The sequence below is a fragment of the Dama dama genome, chromosome 16 (assembly GCF_033118175.1).
Source record: "Dama dama isolate Ldn47 chromosome 16, ASM3311817v1, whole genome shotgun sequence".
Taxonomy (NCBI): Eukaryota; Metazoa; Chordata; class Mammalia; order Artiodactyla; family Cervidae; genus Dama; species Dama dama.
In genome coordinates this window covers 9,643,073-9,667,267 of record NC_083696.1, presented here as the reverse complement: position 1 = coordinate 9,667,267, position 24,195 = coordinate 9,643,073, and the positions used below count along the sequence as shown (strand labels likewise).

Sequence of the window (24,195 nt, the reverse complement as noted above, 5' to 3'; positions counted from 1 at the left end):
GCTCCCCGGGCAGTAGGTGCTCTCCCAGGCTGGCCTGGCCTCCTTCTGGGCCTCAGGGAGCTTTCCTGCTGTGCCCTTTCCCCGTCATCCTAGTGGTCCAGAGCCCTGATGGATGCTTCCTGGATCTGTTCCCGACTCGGCGCCCTGGGCTGGCAGGGCTGCTCTGACACAGTATCTAATGATGCGCTCGCTAGTCTGACTGTGCGCCTGATGTCCTTTGGCTTGGTGAGGACAGGGTCCTGGTCTGCCAGCTCTCCACCCTGTCCCCAGGGCCCAGCGCAGAGCCCGGACTGTAGCTGGTGCTTGGAACTTTATGTTGACTGAGAAGTGAAGACTCAGCTGAACTCAGAGACTCCTCTCATCTCAAGGAAGACCCTATATTCAGGCTCTCCACACTGAGAAATCCTACCCCAAGCGCCAGAAATTCCCTCCTGGGAACTGTCAGTCCCCCATTAGAACTGGCCATCTCCTAAGACTCACCTCCTTGGTTTTCAAGGACAGGAGTGGGCCCTGATTCCCAGGAACCTGGCAAATGATAGGCTTCCAATCTGGAAGGTTCCTGGGCCCTGCAAGGACTGCCTTGGCTCTGCCCCCAAGGACAAGACGAAGTGTTGATGGGGGAGTGTAAGTGCCCAGCTCAGATAAGGACTGTTCTGAGTTGACCCTAATAAAGGATGCTTTCTTATGTCAGCATGCATGAGTATGCTGGTATATGTGAGAGAGACAGGACTAGAGACTGGGAGACAGGGGCAGGGAGGCAGGCAGAGGTAGACATTCAGAGACGCTGAGACTCATTTAGGGAGAGTAAGAGGCAGAGGGAGAGCACTTTGGCCCAGGGTGGCCGAGGTGGTGTGAGGTGGAAAAAGAGGATAGGGGCTCCTCCTGTCCTGTGTTTTCTGGGCTGACATCCAGGGAGCTGGCCACGAGGGTGGTGAGCGTGCTCAGGTTGGAACTGGCTATGGAACAGACATCCCTGACTGGAGCCTCAGGCACAGTCCATGGTGTGTTTGAGGACATCAGACAAGCGTCTGCAGCAGCCATACCTCACCATCAAATAGCTTTGTGCTGGCAAGGCAGCTTCCTGCAGTGGTTCCGAGTGGGCATGCTGGGGTTGGATCTGTGCTGTGCTTAGGCACTCAGTCCTGTCCGACTCTTTGTGAGCCCCACAGACCATAGCCCGTCAGGATCCTCTGTCCATGGAATTCTCCAGGCAAGAATACTGGTGTGGGTAGCCATTCCCTTCTCCAGGGGATCTTGCCAACCCAGGGATTGAACCCACATCTCTTATGTCTAGCGCCACCTGGGAAGCTCCTGCAAATCCTACTGGTGTTCGAACAACAAGCTGTGGGCAGCTTGCACTACCATTCCCCACCTCGGATCCTTCATCTGTAAATAGGGTAATACTAATGCCTGCCTCACAAGATGTCAATGAGGATTAAATGAATCAATGAAGGCCAGACTCTCAGAAGAGTGCCTGGCCCCACAATCACTGAATCCTTTAATAACCCCACAAGTGGGCAGGTCAAAGGTTGTCAGTCCCATTTTACAGATGAGGAGACCCAGGCTCAGAGATGGGTAGGGACTTGCTCAGTGGTATCCGGACAGCCAGGGCTAGAGCTGGAACCTAAACCGGTTCCTCACCTGCTGCCCCCCATCCTCCCACTCCCGTGGCCCCGCTGATAGGGATGTCTCCTTCACTCGTGGTCCTTATGCTGGGGCTGTTGTAAACATGCCCCTTTCAGCCCCAGTACTGGGGGGGAGGGAAGCCCCAAGGTCTCTGTCCACCTCTGATTGCCCAGACACGGCACACAAAAGTGCTAAATAAAAGCATGTGTGTTGGGCTGCGCTGATGGTGCGGTCGGGAGGTGACTGAAGCAGCCGCTCCCCCGCAGCGGGGGCCGTGGCATTCTTGGAGTCAGCGCGTGTTGGCTGCTGGACCCTGGGTTAAATTGCAGCCGCCCACTGGGATGAGAGGCGGGTTGGGGTAGGGGTGGGGGTGTGCCCGGAAAGCCTCGGCGATTGGCTCCGTCCTGCCCCTGCTGGGGGAGCCCAGAGCTGCGGCCAGTGGGTTGCGATGCCCCAGCTGGGGGAGCCTTCAGGATGTGTGTGGGGGTGCAATCGGCTTGGGATCCTCAGTGCCCGGGATTGCCGCCGTGAGCAGTGGACACCTCTCTCTCCAGAGCGGCACTCCGGGGGTTGGGGGGCAGCCCCAGTCCTGGGGACGGGTGCGGCCGGGGAGTCAGGGCTGGCGCGTGTGAGCCTGTCACCCAAGGAGCTGCCGGGCCCCTTGCCGGCTGAAGGACGGGGTGGCAGAGGACTCTTCCTCGAGACATCCCGGATTCCTGCTCGGATGAAAGTGTCTTGGGAAATTACAGAGTTTTCTGTTTGATGGAAGAAAGAGATTCAGCTTCTCTTTGGAGTGGCGGCAGCGGGCTGGACCGGGTGTGTGTTTGGGAAGGGCACTGGAGGAGGAGGGGGAGGAAGAGGAGGAGGGCAGAGAGGAGGAGGAGGAAGAGGAGGAGGGACGAGTGATGCAAGGGTTTTGAAAACAGCTACCTAGATGTGCGAGGTGGAACCTGGTCATTTGGTTCTGCTTTTCCCAGCAGGTATCGCTCCCCTGGGGAACTTGGGTAAGTCCATAAATAGCTCTGCTGACACAAAGGAGCTCTGTCTGGGGAAGGCAGCCGCTTGACACGGCCGCCGGGAGCTGCCACAGTCACGGCCGCCCGCCTGCCTGCCCGCCTGCGGGAGGAGCCAGGCGGAGACCCGGGGCAGGCGGGCTGGCAGGAACGGCAGCCAGGAGTCCCCGGGTCCCTGCTGGAGTGTGCTGGGTAGGTGCCTGGGTGGCAGGGTGCGTGTGTGGTGGGCTGGGGGCTCTTGTCCAGGCCACCCCCTGCCCCTGTTTCTATTGTTTCTTCCCCAGGGCAGCCATTGATAGGCAGGTTGCTACCAAACCATGTTCTGTTCTGCTCTGAGATAGCTCTGTGTGTGTGTGTGTGTGTGTGTGTGTGTGTGTGTGTCTGTCTGTCTGTCTGTCTGTCTGTCTTAGCGGGTGGGGACTCTGCAGGGCTGGGGCATGCTTGCACTGTGTGCTGCTCCCACTTCTAGACTGGTCAGCCGGCTTTTCTTGCCGAGAGAAAGGAATGTTTGGCGACCAGAAGTCGGGACACTGTGTGGGGAGGGAGCTCTTAGTCCGCGGTGCTCACCGCCCACCAGGCATCAGGATGGCCGTTCTTGCCGAGTTCCATGAGGGCAAGGAGGTGGTGGCCTCGAGGGGCTGGTCTGGGTAGGAGGGGTGCGGTGGCTGATCCCCGAGGCGTCTGCTGAAATGTCCATGGGAAGTCCAGGCAGAGATGGAGATGCTCTGCCTCCTGAACCCCTTGGGGTAGGTTTTGCACCTGCTCCTTTGGCTTCTCACTGGGACCTGTGAGGAAGGGTGTCGTTAGGGACTGGCTCACCCTGCAGAGTTAGGTGCTGTGAGCAGACAGAGGCCGATTCTGTTATCAGCGTGGAGAGAGCCCGCATCTCTCCTCTTGTCCTGAGGTGTCCGAGAAGAATCCTCCTGCCCTGGGACTCAGGGCCGAGGAGGGCCAGGTGCAGAGAGTGAAGGGGCTGTGCCTCAGTTCACAAGGCAGGTCTCCGGCCAGGACCAGGTTGGAGGACGTCTGCCTCCTGGAACAGCAAGGACCAGGTATGTGGGTGTCATCACCCCGACCTCAGCGATGACATTCAATCTGGAATCTGCCACTCCTGTCTTGAGATGCCTAGCTAAGTATGGAGCCCCTAGATCCCTCACCAAAAACTTGCCACATTGTGCCACTGCCCTCAGGCCTCACAGTTGGGGCTATCGGACTCCCCTGTCCTCACGGCTGGAGTGGGAGCCGCAGTGCCTGCCCCGCCAGTGCCCGTGGGATCCCAGCCAGTGCACTGCGGCCACAGTCAAAGTTTCCACCGGGGCCCCTTGAGTCCTCCACACCCAGCGAAGGGGCACCTCCCCTCTTCCCCAGCCCTAGCACATGGCAAGGCTTAGCCCAGGGCGGGCCCTATGGGGAGCCAAGTTCCAGAGCAGGGCCCGCTCCTGGCCTAGCCTGGCATCTGCTGCACCCGGGGGGTGGTGAAGATGGAGGCAGCTGAGGTGAGTGGCCCCCCTGTGGGGGGTGTCACCGGGGCTTTGAACCAGAGGTGGTCGAGGGGGCTTTTGATCACCAGTGTCTGGTGTCAGTGAAACCATCCCCTTCCTTGCTTTCTTGCCTTTGCACATGCTATTCCTGCTGCCCGGAAAGAAGCCCGTCTCTTCCCTCCAGGTCTTAATCCTACCCAGCCTTCCCTAGCGAGAGCAAACACTGCACTTGGAACATGTCCAATGGTGGTGGTACCTACTGTGGTTGCTTCATGTCTTACGAATGTGGGGTTTGAGCCTGATTCTTCCTTTGGTCCCAAGGGTCCAGCCTGGGGTTCCGGGTGTGACAGAAAAGGGTTCAGGTGGGCTTCCTTGAGGACAGGCTCTGATGTCCAAGTCAGCTCCTCCTCTTCATCTCCTAGCTCTGCCCGGCAGACAGTGGGCACTACCAATTCGAGCCCCGGTGAGGAGTCCCTTTGGAGGGCCCTCGTTTCTTCATGTCCGGATGGCTCCCGTGGGGCCAAGGGTTGGGCGATGGGATTTGATAGGCGATGAGGCAGGGAAAATCTTGGCTTCAGCCTGGTTGAGCCCACAGGGAAAGCCCGCTCAGAGATCATGCTGGGCTGGGCTGGGCTGGGCTGTGTGGTGTCCACACTATGGCCTGGGCCATGAAGGGTGGAAGGGACAAGCCCCAGCTGGTTTGAATGCCATGCTTCTGGTCTTTCCCGTGGACTACGGCAGCTTAGAGCTCAGATTGGGCCCCGCCGGGACGGTGCCAACCAGGGAGGTGGATCGGAGGGTTGAGGGTGGTGTGTGGTTCTCAAGCAGTGGTCTGCCGGGTTCCCCAAAAGAGATACAGCTGAGGAGGGAGTGCCCACGCTCCGCTAGGTTCCTGGGGACCCTGAGAGCCACTTCCCGTTGGGTCTCCCAAGGCCCTAAAATAGCTGAGTGTGTTTACTTTCTGGCCAGATGCGGGCCTGAGGCAGGCGAAGAAGGACTTGCCTGAGGTTCCATGAGACCCAGTGGCACAGCGGGGACGAGAACCCAGGTCTCCGGGTCCCCCCCACCCCCCAGCTTTCTCTCCATCACGCCAACTGCCTGACTCAGAGCATCTGGCTTTCATCTTGGTGCTCACTTTTGGGGGACCCTCTTAATGACACATTCCTTTCCAGGAACCCCACATTACTGGCTTTTTCCTCTGAAAAAGCAGCGGATATGGTAGAGAAAGCCCTGGCCCAGCCAACAGGCTGGAGACTGAGGTGCAGTCTGGTCCCTGCTGGCTGGCTGATCTCAGGCCAATCTCCCTTTTTTCTCTGGCTCAGTTTCCCCTCTGGAGCAGCCAGGGACTGCACCAGGTATTGCCAGAGTCTGTCCCATTCCCTGCACTCCCTCTCCTCTTCCTGGGTCCTGAGAGTCAGCAGTCAAGGCCAGGGTTGCGCTTCTCGGGGAAGTGGCCCCCAACCTGTTCCTCAAGCCCTTCTGCTCAGAAACCTTCAGACTGGATCCCGGGCTGAGGCTGGGAGGTTTGTTGTTGTTTGTGGAGCCAGGCAGTTTCCAAGATGTCACTGCTCAGGGAAAACCATCATTCCTCCCAGGGATAAACAGGCTGCTTATGGCTCAGCCCGCTAAGCCTGGAGAGGCTGGAGCCGCTCACAGCAGGCCAGCCAGGCTCAGCCCCAGGGAGCTGCCACCTTTGCCTGCACAACCAGCTGGGTGGGGGCAGGACTGGGGGAGAGGCGGGCTGGGGCCACGAGCCGCTTTAGAGATTGGAGCTTCTAGGCAGGGAGGAGAGGGGAAGGGGTCCCAGGAGACTCTGCTCCTCTGGCGAGGGGTCCAGGTCATGGCTCCAGATGTGTGGAAAGCTGCCAGGCGTGCCCTCTGCTCCAGAGGGCCCAGGCTTTTCCCCTCCCCCTCTACCGTGGGCTGGCCTGCCCGCACCTGGCACTGGGGCTCGGGCTGCTGCCGGAAAACTGTCAGCGGCTCCCAACTTAGAAAGGTGAGGGGGGGTGGTGGTGAGTTATTTGGAACCAGGCGCACCCTCCCCCACGTAGCCCTGGCTCATCCTTGGTTACCTCTTGGTGAGGTTGATGTTGATGTTTAGTTACTAAGTTGTGTCCGACTCTTTGTGACCCTATAGACTGTAGCTAGCCCATCAGGCTCCTGCCTCCATGGGATTTTCCAGGCAAGCATATGGGAGTTGGGTTGCCTTTTGGTGGGATTGGCCTCAGGCTAATAGCAGAACTCAGATAACTCCAGGCAGGGTGGCAGAGGGTAGGGGGCAGGGGAGAGGCAGAGGAAGAGTTGGGCAGAGCCTCTGGGAGCCAGGTGGCTGGCCACAGCCTGGGAAAAAAGGCTGGAGACCGCCACAGAGAAGAACATGGAATGGAAGGTGGTATGTCTGTCCCACTCTTCAGGTTAATGGTTTTAACTGTGCCCATGCAGAGCTCTGAAACCTCCACTACTCAGACCTCGATTCATGAAGTTCCCCATTGATTCAAATAGCGGCTCTGGAAGACAATTACATTTTCTGCCCCCATCCTCTCTCCCTTCCCTCCACGTGTGTTAGATGCCTACAATGTACCATGCACTGGCCAGGGGCTGGAGGTATGGTTCCAGCCTTCAGTCTAGTCCTGGGGATGGGTATGTAATGAATGGTAACAAGACAGCTTCACTGGGGAGGCCTGGGGAGGGGAAACCCTGGGGAAGCTTCCAGCCCAGCCCGGGAGCCCCAGCGAAGCTTCCTGCAGAAGGTGAGACTGAATCTGGCTGCACAGACACTTGTCCGTCAAAGGAGCAGGTCTCCGTCCCAGTGTGCGCCCACCCGCTCCAGGGTGGAGAGATGATTTCTAACCCAGCCATAGGGATCGCCTCTGTGTATCCAGCCACATGCTCCGGCTTATCTCAGAGGGGGCTGTATAACGTTGTGTGCAGGTGCCTGGGCTCGGGACTCCCCACTTTCCAGTGGGGCAAGACCCAGAACCTCTCGGTGCCTGCGTTTCCTTAGGCAATGAGATGATGTGTGTGGAGGGCAGGCTTATGCACGCTGGCAGTGAGTCACGGGGGCAGTAGGGGTGCCCCTGGCGTCTTCCCTTACCGGTGGCTGTTATCGGATGTGATGCTGCGGGTGGAGTGAGGTGCTCGGCATGGGACCTGACACAGAGCGGGCAGTCGCTGAACGGAAGGTGGGATAGCAGCTTTTGGAGGGAGGACAGGGAGGAATCAGCTGGAATGTGCCATCAGACCCTGGGATGAGGGCTTTTATTAGCTTTTTGAATAAACTTTACATTGCAACGTTAAATTACATCTTTCCTTTCAAGGATGGAAGTATGTAGCTGATGAATTATCACAAAGTGAACAAACTCCCCAGGTCAAGAAACAAAACATTCTAGTACCTCCCCCACCCCCTTGCTTCCACCCACCTCAGTCAGGACCACCTCAGAGAGTCCTGTCCTGACTTTTCTCATTGAGTAGTGTTGCCTGTTTTGACTTTTGTGTCCGTGGAGTCCTTGATTATGTGTTCTTTTACGCTGACTTCTTTGGAGCAGCATTTTGATGGTGAGATCTGTCAGTGTTATTGGACGCAGTCTTATTCTGTTCACTCCCGTTGCTGTGTGGTATTTCATTGTGTGACTATACCCATTCTATCACTGACGGACATTTGGGTTGTTGCCAGTTGACGGTCATCGTGAACGGTACTGCTGTGGATGTTCTCAGGCATGTCTTTTGGTACACTATAATATACTTTTCTGTTGGGTAAACACCTAAGGTTTGCAAATGCTGAGTCATAAAGTTATATATAATTAGCTTTAGTAGATTCCATTGTATGATTTTCTGAAGTGTGACATCAGTACACCCTCTTCAAATAAACGAAGGAGCACACCTGTTGCTCCACGTCCTTCCCAACAGATTTGACAATAGCTATTGTGATATCTAATTGTGGCTTTCATTTGCATTTCCTTGGTGACTAATGAGGGTTAGCACCCTTTCATATGTTGACTGTCCGTTTGGATAATCTTTTTGGAAAGTGCCTGTTCAAGTCTTTTCTCCAGTTTTCTGTTGGAACCTCTGTCTTTTTTCTTACTGATTTGAAGGAGCTTAAAAAATATTCTGGATGTGTGTTCACTGTTGGACATGCACATTACAAATCTCTCCTCCCACGCAGTGGCTTGCCTTTTCACTCTTTTCAGGGTGTCTTCTGAAGAATAGCAGTTCTTCATTTTAGTGCAGTCCAACCTGTCAATCTTTGTCTCTATGGAAAATGCTTATTGAATCCTGTTTCTTTGCCTATTACAAGGCTTTGGATATATTCTCCGATGTTATCTTCTGGATGTTGTATGTTTCACATTTAGCTTTAAAATCCACTCGAAATAGATTCTTAGATAGGGTGGAGACCGAGGTCAAGACTCATTTTCTCTGGGTGGATGTCCACTTTATTCAAAAGATCATCCTTTCTCACTGTCGGTCACCATCACCTTTGTCAGAAATCAAAGGGCAATGTGTGTGTGGGTAAGCTGTTTTGAAAGATAAGTAGGAGTTCTCAGATGGACAGAGGAAGGGAGGAAGTGCAGTGAGCACAGGTTTAGAGATGCCTGAGAGGAGACTATGTTTGGGGAACTACCAATAGTTCAGCCTGGCTGGAGGGAAGAGGGAAGTGTGGTGGGAGGTGGGTTGGCAGGGACAGAACACGCAGGGGAAAGAGCTGGGACTGTCCCAGAGGGAAGGGGAGGGTTAAGCAGCAGGCGGAGTGTACTCAGGCTCCCCAGGAAAGGAGGGTGAGTTTGGAGCAGACGGTCAAACCCAGACAAACCCAGCCTTGACATCAGCCCCAGCAGAGACACAAGGTGTCTGCTTTGGGGAGGCAGTGATGGAGGTAACAGGCAGAGGTGCCTGGGGCCTTGGAGGGTGACTTTTGACTGCAGGTTTGAGGCTGAATCCCGTAGCCAGATAAACCATTAAGTTTTCTCCCCCACCCCTGCCGTAGTCCCCCACCTGGATGCCCGCAGCACTGCAGGCGCTGAAGGAGGAGTATTTTAGGGACTGGAACAGACGGACAAGAGAGGGGATGGGTCTCTGGGAAGGGGGCATTTTCTACTCCTCCCTCCCTCGATGCACCCACTGGGATCCTGGCCTCGCCTTGGGCCCTGAGAACAGACCCTCCCAGGCTGGCTGAGGTTCAGAGCTGGAGAGATCCCCTCTGGGAGAGGGTGGCCTGGCCTGGAGAGGGGAGTCACTTGACCTGGGGCCATGCCTTGAGCCAGACTGACCTAGCCTAAGGGTCAGCTCACAGCCTCAGCTACCCCCCAGCCTCCAGGGCCTTTTGGATAGGCCTCAATCTCCTACCCTGAAATGCACAGGTAATAGTGGTCAAGTGCCTTCTCCTGGAGTGGAATGCAGGGGAGGGGACAGGTGACGATGATGATGAAAGAAGGAGATATGATCACCTCCTTGCAATTGCAAATGTTTACTGAGCACATACTGGGCTTCCCAGGCAATGCTAGTGGTAAAGGACCCGCCTGCCAGTGCAGGAGACGTAAGAGGCGTGGGTTTGATCCCTGGGCCAGGAAAATCCCCTGGAGGAAGGCATGGCAAACCACTCCAGTATTCTTGCCTGGAGAATCCCGTGGACAGAGGAGTCTGGTAGACTACAGTCCATAGGGTCTCAAAGAGTTGGACGCGACTGAAGTGACTTAGCGCGCACGCACACATTGAGCACCTACTACGTGCCAGGCCCTTCTGTCTGGGTGGTCTCCCAACAGTATCGTGCTATAGGTACTTGCTACCTCTGTCATCATTTCACAGATAAGAAAACTGAGCCTTGAAGAGGTCAAGCAGCTTACCCCAGGGTGCTGAGCTGGGAGGTGGCTGGGCCAGGATAGGAACCTGGATTTTCCTGTCTCCAGACCCCTGTTCTTCACCAGCAGTAGGCTTTCCTCCTCCACCCCTGGCTGTGAAAGTGCTCCCCGTTCTCCAAGCTGTTGCTTGGAGTCAAGCCTGAGATTTTGGGTTGGTCTCCAGTGCCTGCCATGAGGGAGAATTGAGCAGCAAGAGGAAGGTCACGGCCATGGGCCGAGCAGGGCTATGCCCCAGGTCCTGCCTCCTGCCCGCTAGCATCCCTGCTAGGGAGGCACCACTGACTCAGCCACATGGTTAAGACGCGGGATTCAATCCGCCCTGCCTGATTCTAGATCCTTTTCTCCTGACCACAGAGCCATTTGTGCCCTTCTCTGGGGTCCCCCCGGCTTGGCAGAGCTTTCTCGTTGCTCAACCTAGTATAGAACATCACAAAGAAACCACATGCTTCTGACTTTTCCCACATATCAAGGGGTCTCTGGGAGGGAGGTGGTTTGGTGATACTGTACCAGCCCTCTGCCCACCGGGTGAGTCAGACCCGCCCCTCAATCTCCACTAACTTGGGGGTAAGAACAGGGATCAGGCATTGGAATTGCTCCGCACTGCCTCGAGCAGTGGCTGGGCCCAGGTTGGGAGCTTGGTAAGGTCTTCTGAAGACAGAGAGGGAGGGAGAGAGGAAGAGGGAATGAAGCGGGCAGGAAAGGAGGTCAGGGGGCCGCAGAAAGAGCAACTTGGAGCCAGGCAGACCATGTTTCCATTCTGACTCCTCTACTTACTCAGTTTTTGAACTTGCATTAAGTTTCGCAAGTTATCTGAGCCCCAGATTCCTTATTTGCAAAATGGGGCCAGTGATACAGACCTCATAATGTGGCTGGACGTGAGACGTATGTACAGCGGCGGCCACAGTGCCTGCGGTCTCGTAGATGCTCACTGAATGGTTTCTCTCTTCCCGTCTCCACTCCTCTTTTTCCATTGCTTTCTGTTTTCACCATCTCTAGCTCCACCTTCCCTATCTTTACAACACCGAGTAAACATTGCTTTCAGGATAAAGTCCGAATTCCTTAACATAACCATGCTTCTGCTCCACAGAACCACCTGTGCTTCCTCAGATATTCCATGTCGTCTCTGGCTTTGGCCTGGACACCCTCTCCTATCCTCTTCCCCACCTCCTCCAAGAGCCACCCCAGTCTTTCCTGCTGCCTCTGTGCATCCATAACCCCCTGAGATGATGGTGGGTAGATGGGAGATGGACATGGGCCTTTTACCTGGTGCTGTCACCCATAGACCCAGCGCCATCAGGGAGAGACACGTGTCTTGCCACTGTTGGGCTCCAGTGCCCCACACAGGCCCTGGCGTATGGCTGGCCCTGGGTAGGTATTTGCTGAGTAACTCTGGGGGTGGGGGTGGGGGTGAGGTGGGTGAGCCTGGGACACAATCCTGATGAGCCAAAGCAGACCCTGCCCAGGGCCACGCGAGCAGCGCTGGCCAGGCCTTGGCAGGGGAGCAGAGAGCCCTCTAGCTAGGGCATCCCAGGGAGCCTTTAACTGGACTTCAGGGGATGGGCAGGAAGTGGATGTGAGGAGGGCGAGATAATAAGGAAATGAGAATGCGCACGTGCACACACCCGGATCAGGGAGAGAAGGGGGGTGCCTGAGGGTAAGGGAGAGGTGGCAGGGCCCACAGGAGAACCGGTTTCTGAGCAGAGAGACCCAGGGTGGGGCCGGAGAGGCCCACAGGGCTGCGCTCACCTTCTGGCGGAGGCATGTTACCGCGGAGACAGGAAGAGCCTGGGGAACTTCTGCTGTCCACGCGCATGACTTTCAGTTGAGAAGGGGGCTGGGGCATAGAAGGGGTCTTTGGGGCTGCAGGGTTGGGGGGAAGAGACTGCTCAGTGAGAAGCTGGGCATCCCGAGGGGAGCGAGCATCTCTGCATCTCTGGCTCCACAGGGCAGGCCTGAGGGCATGTTCTTCTGACTCAGCCAGGTGATAGCGCCAAGAGGAGGGAAAGTTTCTAAAAGGGGTCCCCTCTCTTCTCAGTCCTCAGGGCTTCCCCGTCCCTGTGTGTTGGCTTTGTCTTGAGAGGGTCTGAAGGGGGTGAGCTACTTCTCCGTGCCTCAGTATTGCTTTCAGTACAATGGGTATGTTCCCCACTATTGTGTGTTGCCTGCCTTCCTGAGCCCCTGACAGATCCACAAGTTGTGGTGTGATTCTTCAGGGACAGAGAATTTTCAGTGTGTGATCAAATTCCTCCTTCCTCTCTCTCCTCCTGCAATTGGTCCTCTGTTCACAGGGAGCATGAACGGGGTAGCTGACTCTGGCAGGCTTGCTGGCTGTTCATTGTGGGCCAGGGGCTGCTGCTTCTTTATGGGCTTCCTTGCAGAGGGAGCACCGTGTATTTGAATTGGTACCATACCAGGTTCTGGTCTGGGTTCCAGTCCTGATTCTGTTGTGTGACCTTGGGCATATTGCCTCCCTTCCCTGGGCTTCAGTCACCTTGTCTGTTAATGGAGGCAACTCCCCAGAATTCTGGGGGAGAGTTGAAAGTCGAAAAAAGTCAAGATGCCTGGACCCTCCTGTTGGGGTTTCTTATCCAGTAGGTCTGGGATTGGACCCAGTTACAGATATTCTTAAAATGCACCCCAGGTGATTCTAAACTATGTCTCTCTATTGAGAACCGATAGGCTGGATCTGTACTTTGCAGACTTTAATATGCAGATGAATCACCTGGGATCTTTAAATGTGGATTCTAATCTCGTTAAGGCCTGAGATTCTGTATTTCATAATAGCTCCCAGGTACTGCTGCTGCTGGCTCATGAGTTATCACTTTGAGTAATAACAATTTAGATGGTTTGTGAAGTTTCTTGTGTTGCCCATTCATTCATTCATTCATTCATTTATCATCAACACTTCAGATGGGGAGTGGGGAGAGGTAAGCCTAGAGGGAGTGACAAAGCTCACAAAGCCCAGACTCTTCCAGGGCTACAGAATTTGGGCTTTGTCTGGAGGGCCCTGGGGAACCAGGGTTTTTAAGCCAAGGAGTGACAGGGTCAGATTTGCATTTAGAAGACTCTTCTTGCGGTATGCAGAGAGTGAGCAGAGGGGTGTGGACCACAGCTGGGAGGTCAGTGTCAATCGCAGGGCCAGAAGAAGTGGTATTGAAGCAGGTGGTGGTCAGTGGAGGTAGATAGAGTGGCTTCTTCTTCTTTTTTTTTGTTCAATCAACTTTATTTTTCAGAGTGGTTTTAGGAATTGAGAGGAAAGTACAGAGTGTTCCCAATGCTTCCTGTCCTGCACACACATAACCTCCCCCAGTGGAAAGATTCTTAAGATTTTATGAGAGATAATCAGGACGATTTGTTGATTGGCCATGGGGGTAGTGGAGAAGAGAGAATGATACCCAGGCCTCTGGTTCGGGCACCTGGTGGGGGTGTGATTGACTCAGAGACTCTGCGAGGAGGAATGGACTTGGGGGAAGGTCATGAGTTCAGAATGGGGCATGTCGAGTCGGGGACACTGGTGGGTCCTTCTCTCTGGGCCTGGGCTCCAACCACCCAGGTGTCCTCTCTGCCCTCAAGGGCGCTCACCTTCCAGGCTCAGGGGCCTTTGTGCTGTTTGCTGCTTTATGAACCCATCCCTGCCACCTGAGCAGATTTCGGCCCCAGGGTCCTTTCACAGGGTGGCCTTTCCCACACGCCCCTCTGTTTTCTTCCAGTTTGCCTTCACGTTATGGATCATAGTGTTTTTCAGATTGTTTCTGCGGGTGATGACTTGGTTCATTATAGTCCTTCCTCTCCAGCCTGTGAGCTCCACCAGGACAGAGATCATGTCTTATTCTTATGTCCACAGAGCCTAGAACATTCTGAGAGAGGACAGGTCTGGGCTGGCAGCGGGTACTGGGTGTCATCCGGTGGTTGTTGCCTAGGGCCTGGCGGGGTGCATGAGGGAGGAGGCCGGAGCAGGGTGTGATGAGCAGGACACAGGCCGAGAGGCCCCTGCTGGAGCAGAGGAGGGGGTCATCGGCTCGGTTGGAGGAGATCCAGAGGAGGAAGTGTCAGAGCCAGGCCGTGCTGCGGTCGTCCTGGCTGCCGTTGACGGAGCGCTTCGTGCACCAGCCCAGGGCTGAGCTCTGGGTGGACGTCCTCTCAGTCACTCCTTCCCTGTATGCTATGTTACCTCTAAGGAAACTGGGGCCAGAGAAGTTACCCACGAGGTCACCCAGCCAGTAAGTGTGAAGGCGGGCGGGGGGGGGGCTCCGTCTCTGGAGCTCTCCTGGTTTTAAGGTGCTGCCTCCCTCCTCCTGGACTTTGCCAAACCCATCACAGTGGGGGCCAGGGAGGAAAACAGTTTGGAGGCCCTGAGCTAGTGGCAGAGGCAGGGCGGTGGTTCCAGCCTCCGGGGATCAAGAAGCCAGGCCTGGGGAGCTGGACTGAGGCTGAGCAGGGGTTCCTGGAAGCCGGCATTGAGCCAGCTTGCCAAACTCAGAGGAGCACCCCCATCTCAAAAGGCAAGCCTGGAGCTCAAAGGGCTGGGTGGGAGTCTTGTAGCCTCTCCCATTGTCCAGCCACTTTCCCTTTCACAGAGCTCCTTCCTGTCCTTTCTCAGACTTGGTCCCCAGCAGTGACCGCCTGGGATCACACAGCTCGCAAATGATGGGGTGAGGGTTCCAACCAGGGTCTTCCGGCCTTCTGTCCAGGCTATTTCTGAAAATCCTGCGGAAGGGCCCCCCTGAGATAGAGGCAAACCCTGGCACTCCACCCCCCACCCCAAACCCCGACCTCCACCACCCCAGCCCAGCCCAGCCCTGCCCAATGCAGGAAGTGGTTTTCGAGGGCAGATTCGAGCTCGGCATCTGTGGTGGAGGTGATGAGTCATATTAGAGCTGCAGGTTGACTTTGGGGTCAGCCAGCCTGGTCCACGTTTAGTAGCTATGTGACATTGGGCAAGTCACTTCCGGCAGTCTACCACCACAGGGCCCAGGGGACGTAGGTGGTGTGAGCCAGGCCTCTGGGTGTCACACCTGCCACCCTTCCCCAGCCTGTTCCGAGCCCTGGATTGGACTGGGGAGAGGATTTGATTATATCCTAAAGAGCAGCTCCATTTAGAAGGCCTGGTTCATTTCCTGTGTGCTTCTAGCAGGCGAGACATGCACAGAATTAACCCTGGTCCAGCCGAGCCAAAGAAATGATGGATGGGAGAGATACACGCTCTCTGCAGCAGAAGGGCATCTTCTTGGAGCGCTCAGACCCAGGGCCCTGGGCGAGTCAGCTGGTCTCTGGGCCATCTTGGATGAATTCTTGGCACCCCAACCTGCTGTAACAGCTGCCTAACAGGGTGTCCCCAGCTGCCTGCACTTCCTTCAGAGCACTCACTGCATTCCTTAAGACCAGTTGTTCAGCCTTTGCTTTTCTGCTCAGGGGAGGGCAGCGATTGCGTAGGACTTGGCCTCTGCTGTCCCCACCCCCACCCCAGGACCTAACTCAGTGCCCGGAGAATGAATGACTGCGTGGACACGTGCACTCCAGTCCTCCCGCCACCCCCATGACCTGTCACCCCGCCCAGAACAGTTTCACATAGCTCAGCTCTGCTTGTGTTGTTTCGCTGCTCCCAGGACCAGCTCCTGCCTGGCATCCGTTCTGTAACGTGGCTCTCGCCTTTCTCTCCTTTCCCGTCCTAATTCTCTTTACTTGCAACCCTCTCCCATAAGGTTTCTGAGGTTTTCTGTTCCAGAGGCCCTCTGCCCTCTCGGGTACCCCACACTCCAGCTTTCCCAGGAACACAGATCTGACCAAGCCTACTCAGGCGGCTCACACGAAACAGAACCTGGTCTGTTCTGAGCTGGTCCTTCTTTGCCAATGTCTGCCCTGTGGGGGATGGGCCTGGGTGAAGGGCCATTGCTCACAGCCTGCTCCCCCTCCCTCTAAACTCCTGGGCCTCCCCTCACCCCGCACCCCTGCCCTTGTGTGTAAAGATCCAAGGAAGTGGGGAGAGACCCTTGACTGGGAGAGACCCTTGACTAGGAGACAGGCGTTCCAGTACTGAATCAGCTTCCCATTTCTTAGGTAATGCCCTTAGCCTCGGAGACCTCAGTTTCCTGATCTCTAAGGGGATGACAGCCCACTCCAGTATTCTTTCCTGGAGAATCCCATGGACCGAGGAGCCTAGGGGGCTACAGTGCATGGGGGCGCAAAGAGTCAGACACGACCGGGCGACTCCACAACAATGACAAAGATAAGCCTAGACCAAGAATAGCTCCCGCTTTATCAAATGCTTCTTTGGGGCCGGGCCCCGTGAAGAGCATGAACTTAGTCCTGTGAGTTTGGTGTGATATCACGGCTCCGTTCCAGGTAAGGAATCAGGGCTCGGAGAATTCGGGGAGGCTTGGCCATGTTCTTGCACAGCTAGGAAATGACACTGCTGGAAGCAAAACCGAAGTCTGACTTGGGCTGTCTGAGCAGGAACCGCTGGGTGCTGTGAGAGCCCTGGGTCCTGAGTGGTTTCTCAGTGTCCCCGGGGCGGGGGCCCCCTGAGGGCAGAGGCACTTCCCCTCCCGGCTTTGTTTGCTTTGGCCTCGGCTGAGCTCGGGATTGGCAGAGGCAGGCTGACTTGCATTTCTGGTTTTGGGTCTGGTGCTGCACTTTCTCGAGGGGCAGGTGGTTCGGCTGCAGTCACTGCTGGTGCAGGCCCTGCCCCACTCCACCCCCAGGAAGGGGAAAGGCGGCCTGCTCCTCTCTCGGGGCCCAGTGCCAGGCCCCAAGGGCACCAATTGCTACTTCCGACTGTCCGTGCTTCCAGATGGAGGGGCCTGGCAGAGGGGGAGGTGAGAGAATGTGGGACACCAGGGAGCTGGCGTTGCCCACAGTTTGCTTTTTTTGATGGAGAATGCTTGCTGGTGGGAGGAGGTGGGCAGGAGCTGGGCTGCCTTGGGAACTGAGATTCGAAGGGGGCTTGGGAAGAAAGCCAGGAGTCAGGCTCTAACCCCAGCTTAGCCCTGTGTTGACGGGTGCCTTTGGGCAAGTCCCTAGGTCACTGTCCAGGCTGGGCCCTCTGTCTTCCTGTCAGTTCAGTGGAGGGTCTCTCTGACGCCCCTGGGACCAAACTAAGGTTCTCAGATGAGATTCCTGGATTGGGGCGCCTGGAATCACAGTTGCCAACTTCGATTCTGGGAGCCTTGACAGTTTGCTTCTAGGGGTCCATGAGAAAGATGTGCCACTGTTTGAGTTTTGTGACATTGGTTTCATCACCACAACCCCCACCCTACCACCACCATCCCCTTTCAGAGCTTTGGACTTTCATAGCATACTCTCCTCATGTGTCCCCTGGGTACCTCGCTCATCCCATTTCATAGGTAGCGAGCCGGAGGTCCAGAGGGTTTAGGGACTGGCTCTTCCTGGCCCCCTGTGTGATTCTGGGTTGGCCCCTTCTCCTTTCTGGGCCTCAGTCTCCCCATCTGCGCAGTGGGGATATGGGCTCGCCAAAGTTCCCGGGTCTGGGGCAGTGTGGCCTGAGGGTTTCCTGGGTGGATAATCTTCACCGTGGAGCTGCGGGCAGGATTTGCAGGGCAGGCAGTCCTCGGGGTGAGTGGGCCCCCGTCTTTGCCTGTACCTGGGAACCAGACTCTGAGGCTCCCCCTCCTGGCTCAGCAACTTTCTCCCTCCCCCAACCCTGGAGGTGGAGGTGGGAGGGGCTTTCACTTTCATCCTCCCAGGCGGTGGTTCTTACCCCGCTGGCCTTTCACATCCACTCTGCTGCTCCCAGACGCCACTGTGACCCCTGACACGTGGGTGCGGCAGCTGCCCTGGGCTGTGGCTGGGCCCCTTACTCCCAGATGTGAGGCCTGGCAGGCCCAGGGCTTAGAAGAGTTCCCAGCTGCAGGCATAGCCTTTCAGTCTCTGGCAGCTGTGCCATAGAGGGTAAGCCCTTGCTCTTTGGGCCCAGCTTCTTCATCCATCAAATGGACATGAGTGGTCTTTACAGTAAGAACTCTTAACCTATGTTCTGAGACATTTACCCTGAAATTCTCCGCCTGTGTGTGTGTGTGTGTGTGTCCTTATCTGTACAGTTCCCATGAATGTGTGGCATCTTCCTCTTTCATTAGTTCCATGTCCTCGTGGCCTCTTCATGGACGGAACTTGGGCTCTGAGCAGTTCCCGGTCTAGCACTCCAAGTCCTTGCCTGTGATGGGGGCGCCCAGCCTTGCCCAAGCCTGACCCACTTTCCCGTGTGGCTGTGCCCCTGGGACACCCCTGACTTTCTCTGAGCCCCAGTCTTCCTGTGAGATAGCTGCTTTTTCAGACTCGGAGTAAGGGCAGTATTTTCCCCTTTGCAAATGAAATCTGCAGGAACCCAGCGAAAACTCCAAGGATTCTGAGGGTGGTGTGTGAGGCAGGAATGCTTCCTCTTTGGTTTGTACGTGTGACTCCTGAGGTTCCTCCAAACACAGTTTAAAAAGCGCGGGGTGGGTGATCCCTCAGTGAGGTTCCACATGTCTGTGACATCTGTTGAGTATAGGTATGTGCAGTATTTTGAAGTTCTGGTTTTCTTCCGGTTTACTAGTTTCAAAAAGAGCTGAACATTCAGAGCAAGTTCTTCTTCAAATGACTCACTAAGGCTTTTAAAAGACTTTGGTTCAGGTGGAAGATATCCTTTGTCTGGGTCTGGGATTCTCTCACTTGGTAGCTGCTCTGGTTTGGGGCTTGGTTTGATTCTGGTCCGTGAAGGCCAAGGCTGTCTGCTCCTCATTTATTCACAGAGCGACTCACTCACAGAGGGACCGTGACACTCCCATTCGAGGGCTATTGGGAACATTACATGTTAGTATTAGTGACTCAGTCGTGTCCGACTCTTTGTGACCCCATGGACTGTAGCCCACCAGGCTCCTCTGTCCACGGGATCCTCCTGGCAAGAATACTGGAGTGGGTTGCCATTCCCTTCTCCAGGGGATCTTCCCGACCCAGGGCTCAAGTCTGGGTCTCCTATATTGCAGATGGATTTTTTTTAACCTTCTGAGCCACCAGGAAAGCCCCTGGGGAACATTACATGAGAGGGGTTTATTCTGCCACGGCTCCTGGCATATGAGAGGAGCCATATAATGGTAACTAACCTCTCCCTCTTCTCCATGTTTTGATGGAGTGCAAGTTTCCAGCAAGGCAGTGAGGGTGGGAAGCCCATATTCAGCTAAGCCAAAGGGGCTGTCGGGTTTCCACGGGGCCCTTCGGCTTTCACACCATGGGGTACAGGGTGTGGGTTTCAGATCGCCGCCTCATTTTCCATCTCTGACACTGACTTGTGCATGGTAGTCTCCTCTTGTAAGCCTTTCTCATTTTCTCTTTATTTCACAGATGTTTGAGGAGTCAGAGACGGATGAGAAGAAGGAGATGCCCGGGGAGGAAGGGAAGGGGCCGGGTGCCAACGACCCCTCACCCAGGAAGGACCCCTCTCCTGGCCAGGAGCCTCTTCCTGGACAAGAGCTTCCACCCAAAGAGGACTCCTCTTCTGGCCAGAAACCTTCTGCTGGCCCAGGATCCGTGCCCAGCAAAGACTCACCTTCTTGCAAAGAACCTTCTGTGGGCCAGGAACGCTTGCCCAGAAAGGACTCCCCACCAGGCCAGGAACACCCTGCAGCCGCAGTCTTCTCTCCATGCCAGGATCTTCCTGCTGGGCAAGAACCCTCTCCCGGCCAAGACCCCCTAATCAGCAAAGACCTCCCTGCCCTCCAGGAACCCCCTGCCCAGGACCTTCCGCCCCGTCAAGACCTACCCCCCGGCCAGTCCCCCCTGGCAGCTGAGCCCCTTGCTGAGGAGATCACGAGCTCTGGGGACCCACCAGCAGCCACAGGGAACCCGCCCGTGGCCTCCAAGCCGAACTTCGTGATCCCCGAGGTCCGGCTGGATAGCACCTACAGCCAGAAGGCAGGGGCGGAGGCGGGCAGCTCGGGCGACGAGGAGGACGCAGAGGAGGCCGAGGAGGGGGAGGAGGACGAGGATGAGGACACAAGCGATGACAACTACGGAGAGCGCGGGGAGGCCAAGCGCAGCAGCATGATCGAGACGGGCCAGGGAGCCGAGGGCGGCCTCTCGCTGCGCGTTCAGAACTCGCTGCGGCGCCGGACGCACAGCGAGGGCAGCCTGCTGCAGGAGAACCGCGGGCCCTGCTTCTCCTCCGACACCACCCTGCACTGCTCGGACGGCGAGGGCACCGCGTCCGCCTGGGCCATGCCTTCCCCCCGCACCCTCAAGAAGGAACTGGGCCGCAACGGAGGCTCAATGCACCACCTTTCCCTCTTTTTCACAGGACACAGGAAGGTACGGAGCCCAGGGGTGGAGGGGAGCAGGGTACGTGACAGGGTTGGATGGGCCCAAGAGCTGCAGGGAATGAATCTTGGCTTTGTCCCACCTCTGCTTTTGCCTCAACCTTCCAATAAGCCTTCTACCCATTTAACAGATGATAAAACTGAGGCCCAGAGGGACCAAGAAGGCAGAACTTGGACTTAAACGCAAGACTTTCTGACTCCAGATATTCTTACAGCTCCATTTTACTGGAGGAATCCACCACAAGTAGAGCAGGTCTATTTGGATCTATAAGATCCAACACGTTAGCTGGAGAAACAGTTATAACTTACACTTGGTCCAAGCCTAGCCAGACTAGAAATCTGTCAGCCCACAAGTGTGACAACACGTGTTTCCCCCATGCTGGCATTATTCTAAGCCATTTATATGAACTCATTACCTTTCACAGCAAGCCCTATGAGGTAGACACTGTTTTTGCCTGCTCCGGATGAGGAAACTGAGGTACCGGGAGGTTATGTCACTCGCGTTGGGCTGCACAGTTTATAAATGTCTGAACCAGAATTAGAATGAGGCTCCAGGGCTGGAGCTCTTAACCACCATGCTCTTTGTCTCTTGCAAATATTTATAAATAGATGAATAAGTGTTTATTGATTTCCTGCTGTGTGCCAGGCCCGGTGCTCTGTGCCACAGCAGGGGCCACAGAGATGCGTGAGGCTGATCTCAGCCTGTGAGGAATGTGTGTTCTGTGTGGGCCAGGGGGGTGGCTTAACAGTGGAAAGTCTGCATCATGGCTTTGAAGCCCATCCGTGCTCACGCTCACTGGCTCAGTCAAGTCCAACTCTGCGACCCCATGGACTGTAGCCCGCCAGGCTCCTCTGTCCATGGTCTTTTTCAGGTAAGAATACTGGAGTGTGTTGACATTTCTTCCTCCAGGGAATCTTCCTGACCCAGGGATCGAACCTGCATCTCCTGCTTTGGCAGGCGGATTCTTTACCACTGAGCCACCTGGGAAGCCCTTGAGGCCAACTAGCCAATTTGAATCTGGTTTCTGTCCCTCACTTACTATGTGGTCTTGCGTGAGCCACTCAGCCCTTCTGAGCCTTAGCATCTTCTCTGAAAAGCAGAGATTAATAGCACTCACAACTCATGGCAATTGAGGGTGAACCCAAAGAGCCTGCGGCTTCCCTGGTGGCTCAGATGGTGAAAAGAATCTGCCTGCAATGCAGGAGATGCAGGTTCCATCCCTGAGTTGGGAAGATCCCCTGGAGAAGGGACTGGCAACCTACTTCGGTATTCTTGTCTGGAGAATTCCAGGGGCAGAGGATACAGTTCATGGGGTCACAAAGAGTCAGACGTGGCTGAGCCACTAACACTTTCACTTCACTTTCTAAAGGGCTTGGTGCCTGATGTCATTAGTCTAGGCGCCAGGCAAATGCTGTGGAGCTGCTAACAGTCACTTTGGTGCAAGGTGTTGTTATGACAACTGTTGTGAGGCTTGGGGGGTGGTGGTGGGGCAGGTTCCGGGAGGAGAGACCCCAGGGCCTAGGGCCACCAGGGAAGGCTTCTGGCCGAAGATGCTCCTCAGCTTGGCTTTGAAAGTTGAGCAGGTTTAGAAGAAACAGGATGAGGTAGGCATTCTGTGAAAGAACATGACCTGGACTAAACTGTCTATAGAAGTTAATTTAGCTAGAACAAGAGATTTCTAAAGTGTACAGATGGTTGATGCATGGCATGCATGCTGCCATTCCTGCCTCCAAACCTGTGGCAGACATGACTAATGGATTCCAACATATTTCCCCTCCAAATTGAGACATGGCCTCAGAAGCCTCTGTAATTTCTCAGTCACTAGCAATAAGGCCGCTCGGCATGAGGGAGAACACCTTCTGCGGAAAAGTGCCTATGCTGGAAGGGTAGGCTGGGGCCCTCCAGAAAAGGGCCTTAAACTTTGTGTCCAGGAATTAGAACTAAATCCCAAAGGCATGGGGACTGGATCTGTTTCCTCATCTGTAAGCACTTTTGATGTGCTCTGAAGCCATCAGGGGAATAGGTCATTAATATATAGATTTCTAATTCCCCTCCCTAGAAGCTGGAATCAGAATTTCCAGGGGGCAGTGCCCAGACCCTGCGTTTTAAACCAGTCCCTCAGGGATTGGGACATTTCCCATAGTTTGAGTATCACCGTCTAAGGCCATTTTTTTTTGGAGGCAGTTTCTATAGGGAGTCCAGACCTCTGTCCTACTGAAGTGAGGCTTCAGGCCAACTCAGGCCAGGCCTGGACACTCTCCTCTGGACGATGGCTGAGGTCCAAGGACCCACACCCGCCTTGGGCCTCCCAATCTCACTGTGCCCACCAGACCCTTCCAAGCTCTGTCCCATCCCCTCTTGCTCCAGTACAGATATTTATATACAGATACATTCACAAACGTTCTCACATACATTTCTTTTTTTTTTTTTTCACATACATTTCTAGTTCCCCAAACCAGTTAATCTCAGCTCCGATTTGGGGGCAGATATTTCCGCCTGGTAGTCCAGCAGGCCTAGGCCAGCTCTCTCCCGTCCCAGCTTCCTCCTTTGGGAGCTGAAGGTTCCCACTGGCATCCTCCCATCCCCCACCCTCTTTTGGCCTGTTGCCTCCTTTCTTGGGCTTGAGTGACTAGCTGGCAGGGACCTCAGAGGCTGCCACCCTACCACTTGGCTTTTGCTTTGCTGAAGGCCTCGAGCCCTTCAGCATTGTTCATATCCTGCTCCTTCCAGACAGCCGGCTTCAGTAAGAAGCTAACCCTTGTCAAGGGGAAGTGCGGTCTAGGTTGGACAGAAACTTCGGTCCCCCTCCATCCCTCACTGGCGGTGGGACTTGGGTAAATCCCTGTCCTACTCTGAGCCTCAGTTTCCTCATCAGTAAAATGGGTATTATGAGTAAACAATACCTCGATCGTAGGGTTACTGGGAAGATTACAGAGCCTGACTTGGGTTAAGCGTTCAGAGCAGTGCCTGGCACTCAGCTCCTGCTGGGTCCTCCATAAAGGGGATCATGCTGACGACAATGGTCATGATGAGAAGAAGGAGGACAGCAAGAGTAGTAGCAGCCCTCCCAGCATTCACTGGGCGTCTCCCGCCCCCATCTCTAGCCCTCGCTGCCGCAAGCTGGGACCAGTCATACTCATCTTACAGTGGGGAGTCTGAAGCCGAGGGGGAAGGGTTTGTCCCGGGCCACATGACAATGGAGCTGGACAGCGGCCTCACCCTGCCCAGTCCTCTCTGAGCCTGTCCTAAACCCTGCACACCTCTAGCAGGTGAGGGGCAGGGGGTTGGGGACTGGCAGCTGGGGGAGGTGGCGGTTTTCCCGTGACTTCCATCTTCCTGGTTTGGGCCTGGCTTTCCAGGGAGGGTCCACGGATGCCAACCGACCACGGTTTTCAGGCAGAGCTAGGCAAGAGGTGAAGGGGAGAGGGCTGAGGTCTTCGGGCTGTGGGGTCAGGCTGGGTTCAGTCTCGGCTCTGCCTCTTCCCTCCTGGTCTTGAGACCTTGGCCAAGTTACTGAGTTTTTTTTTTTTTTTTTTTCTTTTCCTGAGCTTCGATTTTCTCTTATAAAACAGGAGTGGCTAAGTCTTCAGGGAGTTGTCACAGGGATTCCAGACGACTGCAGTCTATTGACAGCTCTGTGCCCACGGTAGTGATCCTGTGATCCAGTGAGACCCAGGAGGGCCAGGCAGAGCTACTGTGGCCTTCGGCCAATCATTATGCTGCCGTGTGGCTAAACCGAGGCTGGCCATAGTACAATCTGCCTGTCCCAGAGGCGACCGTCCCTGTGTTACCCCTCCCCTCTGCTGTGTTTAGGAAGATCTGAACCAGACAGACCTGAGGGATGGAACACTCGGCCACGATCACCTTAGGGGTGGGCTGCCTGAGGTCTAGAGGAGAGAAGATCCCGTGGGTCCC

At 55.5% G+C, this 24,195-nt stretch overlaps 1 protein-coding gene and 1 long non-coding RNA gene across 7 annotated transcripts in view; one reads left to right on the top strand and one right to left on the bottom strand.

The window, feature by feature from the left end:
- The window catches only part of RGS3 (regulator of G protein signaling 3), a 136,772-nt gene that overhangs the window by 100,684 nt on the left and 11,893 nt on the right, over positions 1-24,195 (top strand). For 4 of the 6 annotated variants that reach the window (XM_061163365.1, XM_061163366.1, XM_061163367.1 and 1 more), the window contains one exon: positions 19,309-20,271. In XM_061163365.1, coding sequence (XP_061019348.1) covers positions 19,309-20,271 — 963 coding nt within the window. Of the gene's footprint in view, positions 1-2,532; positions 2,631-16,598; positions 16,788-19,308; positions 20,272-24,195 lie in introns of those variants that run through there. The other 2 variants (XM_061163371.1, XM_061163370.1) reach the window with 2 other exon arrangements.
- On the bottom strand, positions 7,584-10,933 carry LOC133071074 (uncharacterized). The gene is made up of 2 exons (XR_009696351.1): positions 10,830-10,933; positions 7,584-8,592 (listed from the first exon to the last, which is right to left on the bottom strand). It is a non-coding gene; the product is annotated as an uncharacterized LOC133071074 (long non-coding RNA).